This window comes from Spermophilus citellus (assembly GCF_964194105.1).
Source record: "Spermophilus citellus genome assembly, contig: SCAFFOLD_222, whole genome shotgun sequence".
Classification (NCBI taxonomy): domain Eukaryota; kingdom Metazoa; phylum Chordata; class Mammalia; order Rodentia; family Sciuridae; genus Spermophilus; species Spermophilus citellus.
In genome coordinates this window covers 12,972-24,693 of record NW_027673054.1, presented here as the reverse complement: position 1 = coordinate 24,693, position 11,722 = coordinate 12,972, and the positions used below count along the sequence as shown (strand labels likewise).

Sequence of the window (11,722 nt, the reverse complement as noted above, 5' to 3'; positions counted from 1 at the left end):
CAATGTTGAATAAAAATTAACATCAAAATACACATCATGACCCATAGGAATCTACTTGCATTGATGTGAAACTGGGGTCAGTTACTGTATAAATATTAGAATTTGTATGCACCATTCAGTGAAGTTAGTTTTCAGTACTAGAAAATAAATATGTATTTCAGGAAAATGAATATTTCTGAGAATAATCTTGTGAAAAGTTGATTATAAATCCACATACATAAACATGAATGAATTTAGGGGTGTATAAAAGGACACATATTTTTCATATTTTGAAAAATCTGCTATATATATATATATATATATATATATATATATATATATATATATCCATTAAATAGTATCAGTATATATGCCAATCTAAATTCATCATGGAATATATATATATCATCCACAGGCCCCAAAATATTCATTTTACTGAACATGGTTTTATGTATAATGTGGGTCAACTAGGAAGCTCACCCATAGGTTGAATTTTCAGTTTCATCAGCATTTAGGGGGAGTAATCTTTTCTCACAATTTGTATCTGCTAAAGTCAGTGACTTCACAAGAATACCTGTGATACCTGTTTGGATTCTATATATGCATATAAAAAAATGTGCTGAATAGGTTACAGAGAAAGGGAGACAGGGATTTACATATTTGTTAACTTTAAAAACTCATGGTGAAGTACTGCAATGTAAAGTTGACTAGATTTATAACACATAGCCTTCATAAAGCAAAAGGCAAGTCCAAGTATACACCATGCCTCCTATGAACTGCATGTACTTCTTTTCTGTTAGGTTTATTTTTCTCCATCATATTAGGATTAGTAGTCAGAATCTAGTAGGGTATGGGTTAGTGTCAGGGACTCAGTATTTCAAATGGAAAATAGGAAAAGGAATCCAATCTGTATGCAAAAATGTGCTACACAAAAATCTTCCAACTCTCTTCCAGAACACTGACTTGACATTAACATTGCCCCAAGTAAGACACAATTACAGGAGAAGAGGAATAAAATCTGTAAATACATATCTGGAATGGAAAATCCTCAGGAGTTCACAACCTAGGAGGTGGTAGAGGAGATTCCAAAAGTGAGGGACAGGGTAAACTCTGCACAAACATGAACATCTGCTGGCCTAATGACTTCGTGAGAAACTGCCTCTGAGGTTGAGCACATGAAATATATGTTGTTGTCAGAAGCTTTAGTTACCTTTGTACTGAGATCATCAAAGCTGGGTCTGCATCTATGTGACCTGCAGCACATGGTTTCTTATTTTCCAACGAATATGAGGCAGCAGTGCTGAATCCTCTCTTTGTAGGTAAACATTGGCCACTGGGGGCTTAGCGTCTCCCCTTGTGGACTGTGAAGCCATTTGGACATCCTCCACTTTTCATGGTGCTTCTAAAGCTGGACTGGGAGTTTGGTATTTGTTTCATGAAATACAAGGAGTTCAACTGGGACACAGTGCTAGAGGGAGTTCTGTCACGTGTGGTGGGTCAGGGTCTGCTGGAGAATACACCGACTGGGCTGCTATTCAAACATCTTTCCCCTTGACTGTAGCAATCTGATTCTGAACATTGTACTGAAACCTCTCCACATAACAAGATGCCTTTACATATAAGGGTGTGCAGGCTGCACCATTTCAGTCAAAATTCATTTGGAAGCCAATGGCAGATCTACATGTCCCCACCACAGATGTTTTATCACACCAATGCACTGCACTTCTCCACTTCTGAGCAGGCTCCAACTTACAGCCATCTCTGTTCTACACCATTTTCATTAAATTTAGTCAATTCAAGGCACTGTCTGGTATAGTCATGATCAGCAACAGGATATCCAAGGGTCCTCCAGTGCCACCTGGTTAAGGGAATTTCAAAAATTTCATGGTATTTATCTAGCCATATTTCAAGGATGAAGGAGGAAGCACTGTGGGTTTCAATTCATACAGCAACCATTAAATGGTGAGGAATCTCCTTTCAATGAAAGCTTTGGAGAACTCTCACAGGCAAGGCTTCCCAAAGAGTGGCCCAAAGGTCACATGAAGCCAGTCCCATTGAGGTCTACCATGTGAGGTCCATGTGTGTTTTGACTCTCAACTATGGCTGCAAAATCTTTAAGAATGAAATCGTGATATCCTGGCTGAGATTCCCAGTGCTGTGTGGAAAGCCACACTGGGCCTAGATCTCAGTTTCCAAGGGTGACTCATGCATGGCCTCGTAAAACTCCAACACAATCATGGCAATACTTCTCTGAGGTAAGTTCCAGAACTCAGTCTCTAAGGGGGATCACACCAGAGTTTAAGTTGTGGTTGACCCAGTCATGTCTTCCAACCACCACACAAAAGACAACAATTAAAACCAAACACTCCCACATGGCCCTCATCTTCTTCCATATACACATTTATCATAACCTCTGGCTAGAATTTTCCATGAGGGGTGTAGCCCAAGACAGTGTCCAAAATATGCTCTCATGTCCCTCATTTGCCTAAAGTCAGGATGGATTGCACAACCTTCCTGAGAACCAGCAGAGATCAAATAGGCCTGCCCTTAATACTGCTCTGCTACTCAAATTTGAGGCCTACTGACTGTCAGGTTTGATTCTTTATGTGAATTGCAGTCATGAGAAAACCCAAAAACCTATGGGCTAGCCTCTGCAGGGCTTTGAAGAACTAATTTGTCCCAAAGGATCCCTATTTTCACTTCACGGAGGTCAGGAACCTTACAGAGGAAGGCGAGAGACTTCATCCACAATGACTGCTCTTTTGGCCATTTTTGTTTTGGATGCACACATGGGATCTTTATTTAGTTTCATCAGGTGCTGAGAATCTAAGCCACAGCCTCACACAGGGCCAAGAGGCTGATTCAGAAACATCCCTTTACAAAGCAGTTAACCAAAGAGCCACAGGTAATGCCCCTTCATTTCCATTTGGAAACTGTTTTCTTTAGGCTTCACAAAGGGGTGGCCTGAGGCAAAGACCTTCCTGACATTCAGGGCAACAGAACAATAGGTAAGAAAATGTCCCTAAGCAAAGTTTCTCCACTGAGACTTTCCTGGTCACACTGATATCTGATTTTTCTGAGATGCTAGGAAATCCCTTCAGCTATCCAGTACATGGCCATGTCACAGAGCTTGGAGGTGGTACACATCTTGGACACAAAACCATGAGCCTGTTCTGGACAGTGTCCAGAATTCAGGAAGAATACAGGAACTTAGGAAGATAGTAGGTGTTGCCCATCAATAAGGCAAGCGGCAGTCCATTCATAAATTGGCAGGATGAATGCTGGGATGCTGTCCACTAGACAGGACATATCCATTCATGCATTCTGTTTCCTAATGTCTACAACCACAGACTCAGTGGGATACATAAACATAGAAACACTCGCTGTGTGCAAACGAATCACTAGAAACATTCCACTCAAACAGAACCAAACACCTTTCCTACATATTCTCAGAATATGAGACAGAACCACAAATTCACACACACACCCACAAAGGCACCTCCTTACCCCAAGTACGTCTTTGACTATCCGGAGTGTCCTCTGACTGGTGGGCCATACTATATTCCTGAGCACTGGCCTGTCCTGTCTCAGATCTGGTCTCTTTGTCCAAATCTGTGAAGTTGTCAGGAGCCGGCCATGAGCCAATACCTTCTTTCTCAGGAAAGTTCCCTCTTCAGAACTTTCCTGTCAATTGGCCATCCTCACATCAGTAGGTACAAAGAAAGACTGACTCTGTCCTTGGTAAATCCAAACAAGTGAGCCCAATGGGACTGGGACTGGGACTGGCTCTGGGTGCTTCACTACCCAAATCCCAAGTTCAGAGAGTTCCATCACCAAGGAAGTGAGGTGAAGTCACTTCCTTCAAGGAACTGAATGAGGTCACTGCCTTGGCAACCACATTGTCCTAACAGTTGCCTCCAAGGGTCCCATGAGATGGAGGCTACCCCATCTTCCTGTGACACTTCCACAAGTTAGAATGGTATATAAACCATAGGCACCTGGGAACAGCTATCCACACAGGACTGGCTTGGTTCATCTTCCCTGCATTGAGAAGAGAGAGGCTGATTCAGACACATCCCTTCCTCCTGACCGGGTTGTTTGCTTTAGAAGATGACTTTTGCTTTCTTAGGTCCTACATAGCTGCCTACATCTTCTCCAGAAATTATTTCTGCATCTACCTTTGTGGTTCTCAGCAGGTGTAGGATCCCCTACTTTCCTGTATTGTAAGATCAACTCTTTATCTGGTCTTTTGTAAAGTTATATTGAGAAAACAGTGTATGGTTATGGTTAATAACATGTTCAATTTGGGTTAGGAATCATTCTGCTAGATGAATACTGGTATTGAGAACCTGTGATATTTATAAGAATATATGGGTGAAATATAAGTATGAAAACAGAAATCTAGGTAAGATTTGAAGCACAGATAAGCATTGGGCACTTGATTGGGATTCATAGGTTTGAATTACTTTCTGCACAGATGTATCATATAAATCAATATACAATGGCATAGAATCTTGTACCTCGGATTATTGAATGTAGAAGAGAACATCCAGTCAAAAAGAGATAGTAGGTAGGATTAGGAAGACAGTTGGATTCCAGAGATAGTAACTAAAGTGATTTCTACAGACCAAAAAGAAGATGATTTGGCTCAAATCCATAACAGCTGATATCCAGAACTCCAGCTCCCTACAATAATATAATTCTATATACTTAAACATTGTTAAAGTTTTCATGAAATGGTCAACAGATGTGATTAATTGTGTGCTTCAAATAACAAAATATCTCCTATTAAAATGGAATAATTTGCCTAAGTTCAGAAATTTACAAGGATTTTTGCAAAATGTGAATAAAAAAGGAATTAACAGATAGGGAAGAGAAACTAGAAGGCTCTAAGTATGGATTTAATAGAAGGAAAATGTGTTTCTGGATAAGAGTCTATATGATTAAGTAAATAAGAGGGTTTAAGCAAGTGATAAAGAAGGTCTGTGTACATTGGTTATACATGTAAGTTTTTTGAGAAAGTAATCTTGAAGGAATTAAGCATTATACAACTATGGTTAAACAACAACTGTTATTTTGCAATATTGTAATATGTTATTTCTTTAAGAGCTAAACTTGATTAATATAAAACACCAATGTAATTGTGGTACTGTTACTCTTCTTTGTGTATTAAATGTGTTCATATTTTCCAGGTATATAAGTCTTTAAGATAAAAGCTTTAAAAAATTATATCAAGCTGGTGTTCTCCAAAAGGTTACATGGAAAAATTAGACTTATAAAAATAACATATTGGATATTTATTTATATCATTTAATGTTCTAGAACTGGACCTGTTATCAATAAGATTAATATGAAGTTCTATACACTGGGTACAATTTAAATGTAATATCATATTGTATTAGTTAGTATTCATGTGACATCAAGCAACAATATATGTAAGCTTTATAAAATGATATTTAAAAACAAAGATCAGTTAAATAATAGAACACTTTACCTAAGATTTATAAATCTTAACCTTACCTGAGATAAGGCTCTGCCTCCCATCTTACTATATGTCAGAATGACTCCAAAGTAGGCCAGACTTCTGCTTTCATTTTATTTCTGCAGTAGCAGAAAACTTCCATAAAGTCTACATTTAGGTAAATATATTTTGAGATATAAATTAGAGTGTTTGTTCTTGGTTAAAATGGGTAAAATGCCAGACTTCAAAATTTTAATGCATATCAAACTGTTCTTGGGAATTTTCTAAGATCATGAAAGCAGTATTGTTCTTTTTCAAACATCAGTGTTCCAGTAGCTTAAGATGGGGATATCTTCTATGAAGTTAGTGAAACATACTATAATACAACATGGATACATACACTGAATGTAATAAGTTATATCTAAAACATTTTGAATAAAATTTGAGGCATATTACTTATTTTGTTTTAGAGCATTTTAAAAGGCATTATATAAAATATTGTGATATTAAAGGATAATGAAAAAAAGAAGTCTTTAAGCAATAAACAAGGTCTTCCTAGAAAGTTGTGTTTTACTCATGTCAGAGAAATGCTGAAGACAATGATTCTTTGCCCAGTTTTTACATCACTCTGCCAAAAAATCCCCCCCACAAAACCCACTAAGATTGTCTTAATATCATTTGACAATTTCACTCAAACAAGAGTTTAGGTACAGTGCTACTCTATGATGTACTATCTTCTGAGATTTTAATTTGTACAGAATAGTGTAGAAGGCTAATCAGTGACAAAATAAAAATGTGTACTCTGAAAACATTTTCAAGAATACAATATCTACTTTAAGCTATAAATTATAATTGGTAAGATGTAATGATAATGAAGATAGTTTTACAGGCTAATATGCCAGACTAAACTCATAATAATTATATGAATAATTGGCTTGAGAAAATATATTTAAATAAATGCTTAAAGATTTGGAATAAAAAACTACTGAAAAAGAACTTTCAAAAAATCTGAATTCATAAACTTTCTAATTTGAATTGATAAAGTTTAGAAAAGTTACAGAGAAGAAAGTCTGTTCTTTTTAATAGAATGTCAGCCATATAATCATTTATTTGCAATGTTTGAATTATTTGAAATTTAAAATGAACTGGATTTCTGGACTAAGGGGAATGCATGCATGTTTGGCATGAGTTCATTCAATACAAAATATCTCTTGAGCACCCTCCTCTGTGTTCTGTAGTGTCAGACCCTGAGCTGCAGTTTATAATAAGACCATCATGCATGTCCAGTTGCATATAGGTTTCTGAGTGTTAAGATATATAAAGAAAGGCAGAAAAATTTTAATGGTTACATGATGACTGAAAAAGTGGATATTTAGTTTTTTTTTTAAAGAGAGAGTGAAAGAGGAGAGAGAGAGAGAGAGAGAGAGAAAGAATTTTTAACATTTATTTTTTAGTTCTCGGCAGACACAACATCTTTGTTTGTATGTGGTGCTGAGGATCGAACCCGGGCCGCACGCATGCCAGGCGAGCGCGCTACCGCTTGAGCCACATCCCCAGCCCCTGGATATTTAGTTTTAACAGTGTGTGGTAACAATTAATGAAGTGAATCGAAAAATTGAGGTTTCTTTTTAGGCAAGAAATCTAAAAGTTCAGTGAAAGGCAGACAGGGAGCAATTACTTCTTAATGGTTTGGGTAGGAAGATGGTAATTCCATGATACACATATGAAAATAAGTCCCTTCCCCTCTTTTCTGATGAATGAGGCTTACATGGGTAGCCTGACCAGGCATGTGTTTGGAATACAACTGAGTTGAAGAAAAGCCAAGCCAACCAAAGTTGTAATCAGTTTTCTAAATTTTAAGGTAGAGTATAGGAAATAAGGAGGAAAAAAATGCAGAATATAGAAAATGAGGAAAAAAAATATAAGAAGCATGGGCTCAAAGGATGAGAGCTGCCAGAGCTAGAGAGTGAAGCTATTGTTCCTTATTGCATTCAGTGATTTGTGCTTCCCTAGTACCCACATTAATCAGTAACCAAGGGATTAGCAAATATTTTATTACACCATGGAATATTTGGAAAGGCAACAAAATTGAACAGAAAAACATTGTTTTCTATCTGTGTCCTTCATTAAATTCTGTAATCTCCTTGTCACGACATTTTAAAGTATATAGAAATTGGCCTACTATATTCATATTTCTTAGTGAGTGTTATTTTCTTTCCACTGCCCCACCCCCCAAACCTTTCTTTCTCATGGCTGATTTTAGCTGAGGAGAGTAAGATGACCTCTTAATATAAAAAAAGAAAGAAACTACAGAGGAATTCCACATTTTTATTTAGATAATCTATAATAACGGAAATAATTTTGTCCATTTCTTAATGTATTTGTTTAAAGGAGGGCATATTTAGAAAATGTATATATTACTTGTTTGATTCTTTGAATAGCTTATTGCCACAATGATTTAAATTAAAGTCTTCCTGTTTGTCAATGAGAAATATAAAATGTGAGCCTTCATTTGTATTTTGAATGCTTGAGAAGAAAAAATAAATAAAATCTCACCACAACAGATTTTTAAATTTGAAGAAAATTACAGTTTTTCTCTCCTTAATTGAGAATATTCAGAGGAACAAAATGCTTATGCACATACTTTGAAATTATCACCTGAAGCAGTAACTATTAAGCTGTCTTGTCAAGTGCTGCTTGGCTTGCATATTTAATAATATTTGTGCTACCGTGGACTTCATACACATAAAGACTGAATTGCTTGGCTTGTAGTCTTGGAATCTGCTGCTTTTTTGCTTGCTTTTATTTGCTACAATGATCTTACTGGAATATATGATGCTGAAATAGGTCTTCTGTAAGTGATTTAAGGTGAACAATTTAAAATCCATTTGTATTTTGTTTTGGATGACTATCATAACATAAAATAAATATTCAAAAAGTAATAGTGTAACATTTTGGTTTTTTTTTTCTTAAAGAGAAGAGCTTTAATGCTATTTTTCTTTTGTTAAACTAAAGACCATGTATTTAATTTGTCATGGTAGATGGATAATTTTCAGTTTTCATTTGGTTAGTTGAGGTTCTCATTTGCAAGAAATATTAATTGTTACATACAGGAATGATTTCTACTGTAGAGATATATACTTCAATTATTTGTGAATGGTTTAATGATATAGTGGTAAGACAGAAGGTTGGTTTAGAAAACCAGAGGCTAAGTAGAGTTTATATACATTATGAGAGAAGAAAAAAAATAAGATTAAATGAAAGAACCAATGCTTCTCATAACAGCAGAATGTTAAACGTGTTAGGCAAGATAAAATCTTGATGTCTCTCTCTTGTGAATTTAAGGAACTCAGCAGTTTTATCTCATTAGCACCTTTTACTTATGTCTGCCTGATGACAGCTAGAATTTTGAGAAGGGCCATCTGAGGTATGAGATTTATTTGCACCCTTTGTGCTTTCACATTTTGCCCATCTTTGCCAGTTGGACAGAATGAAGAAATAATGCTACACTTAATATGAAGTCTAAAAAATGTCTCATAAAATTTATCTAAAATAGTCAGTGTTCAAAATCACACATTCTTAACTTATTGGAAGTTAGTGTGGGTTCTTTTCTCTCTGTTTCAGTGACTTTTTAATGATTTAAAATAAAACCATATATAGTTTTGTGAATATACATTCTATAAGGCTTAAAGAAAAGTTTTAGGCTATCATGATATCTTTATCAAGAATAAAACTTTGGTGCTAATACTGTTCTGGAAGTGCTCATTGTACATTGAGATTCTCAAAACTGGGGTACTTTATCAGGAAATAATAGGTGTATACCTATTTGAACTGATCATATTTTGAAAGCTATATAAATCATACTCAATTACTTTTACATCCTGTACATTTTCAGAATCTTAAAGTAACTATTCATAAAGTAATGCATTGATCAGAGGGAATTAATCCATTCACAGGATATAACAAGTCAGTTAATGTTCAAAATGACAAGACTGTGCATATTATAATCCTGTAATTTCTATTTTGTATCTGTGTCTATATTTGTGGATAAATTCATGAATACATATTTAGCTGTCCAGTTAGTGAAAAAGTTCTGAGTTGCTAGGTTCAATGAAATAAAGATCTACTATTAATTTTAAACTAATGTATTTTTTTCAAGTTATATTACATCAATGTACTATTTGTCATGTGACAGAATTAAGTGACTTTTCATGTTACATTTTTCACGTTCTTTTTCACATTTGCTGTTCTTTTCTCATTTTACTTTTTAAAATTAGACATTTTTCCCTCTCAAACTTTATCTTCTGTGTTACCTTTCTGTTACTATAACAAACCTTTATTTAATTAAATTATAAATATAAAGGGTATATTTTGGCTCACAGTTTTCAAGGTTCCAGTCTATGATCAGCTGACCCATTGTTTTTTGACCTATGATGAGGCAGCTAATTATAGCAGGAGTTTGTAACAGAGCAATACCACTTACCTCATGGACAGATAACAAACTGGAGGAACAGGAGGGGAACAAGGACCTAATATCTCTTTGCGGACATGTCCCCAATGACTTACAGACTTCCTACTATGGCAAACCTTTTAAAGATTCTACCACCTCTTAATAGCTTCATGGGATGAGGACAAAGCCTTTAGCATGTGAATCTTTTGGAAATATTATCCAAATCATAGCATCTATCCTATTTGTTTATATACTACCGTTCTTCCAAAAATATATACTTTCTCTGCTTTGCTTCTTATTTATCTTGACTACATTCATTTTATTTTACTTTTACTCTGAAGTATATGCCTCCTCCCCAAAAGATATTGGAACATATCATTTATATTTGTTCATCTTTGAGTAAATCCAAAGAGCTTATAATTTCTTAATTTCTTTAATTTAAAAAAGGAGGGGCTAAGGGTGTTGCTCAGTGGTGGAGTGCATAGTTTCATGGTGACACTAAGTTCAATCCCCAGCACCAAAAAAAAAGAATAAAATTTCTTGTTAATTTCTTCTCCCAAATTTGTAGGGCTCTTTCTTTCAATACTATATATGGAGTTTATGGGGATTTCTATACATGAATGAATTTTCTTTCATGATTTTTTTCTATTTTTCCTGTTTGTTTTCTATTTCAAAAATTTCTTTATCTCTTTTTTATATTGTACAGTGGGAAGAGATTGGTGAAGTTGATGAAAATTATGCCCCTATCCACACATACCAAGTATGCAAAGTTATGGAACAGAATCAGAATAACTGGCTTTTGACCAGTTGGATCTCCAATGAAGGTGCTTCCAGAATCTTTATAGAACTCAAGTTCGCTCTGCGAGACTGTAACAGCCTTCCTGGAGGACTGGGAACCTGTAAGGAAACTTTTAACATGTATTATTTTGAGTCAGATGATGAGAATGGAAGAAACATCGAGGAAAACCAGTACATCAAAATCGATACCATTGCTGCTGATGAGAGCTTTACGGAACTTGATCTTGGTGACCGTGTCATGAAACTGAATACAGAGGTCAGAGATGTAGGACCTCTAAGCAAAAAGGGATTTTATCTTGCTTTCCAAGATGTTGGTGCTTGCATTGCTCTGGTTTCTGTGCGTGTATACTATAAAAAATGCCCCTCTGTGATACGGCACTTGGCTGTCTTCCCTGACACCATCACTGGAGCAGATTCTTCACAGTTGCTTGAGGTGTCAGGCTCCTGCGTCAACCATTCTGTGACAGATGAACCTCCCAAAATGCACTGCAGTGCTGAAGGGGAGTGGCTGGTGCCCATTGGGAAATGCATGTGCAAGGAAGGATATGAAGAGAAAAATGGTACCTGTCAAGGTAAGAGTTGCCTGTGGATCTACAGGGGCTTTCTGCTTCAGTTGGATCATGTATATGTATTTCCTCCAATGATTATGAGCAAGTGACCTTTTACTTTGCTAATTTATGGAGATTCTTACTCTTCAAGTTTGATTTCTCTCTTCTCTGAATTTTAAAATTCCTGGCAACAATGAAAGATTTAATGTAATATTTTATTGGATATACATAATTAATACTCAGAGAGTGTCTGACTGGCTGTGCAATATTTCATATTTGCTTTGCTTTCAGAAGTTTTACTTTTGAACAACACAAGCCAAGAGATTAGTAACTTTCATGGTATGATTATGATCTGATGTTGCTGTTTTCTTTCCATACTTTACTTGCTGATTGAAAGTCAAATGCAAAATCTTACAGGAGGCTTGTTTTGGTATGCTTTAAACTGCCTTTTAAAGTGTCTTCAAAAATAAGTTCAGCCATATGAGT

At 35.7% G+C, this 11,722-nt stretch overlaps 1 protein-coding gene across 1 annotated transcript; it reads left to right on the top strand.

The window, feature by feature from the left end:
* Positions 1–9,988: 9,988 nt before the first annotated feature.
* LOC308640180 (ephrin type-A receptor 5-like) lies at positions 9,989–11,260 on the top strand (the record flags this gene model as incomplete). Its single annotated transcript, XM_081312183.1, has 2 exons — positions 9,989–10,021; positions 10,597–11,260. Coding segments are annotated over 2 exons (697 nt in total), but the record flags the coding sequence as incomplete, so codon positions are not given.
* Positions 11,261–11,722: the final 462 nt, after the last annotated feature.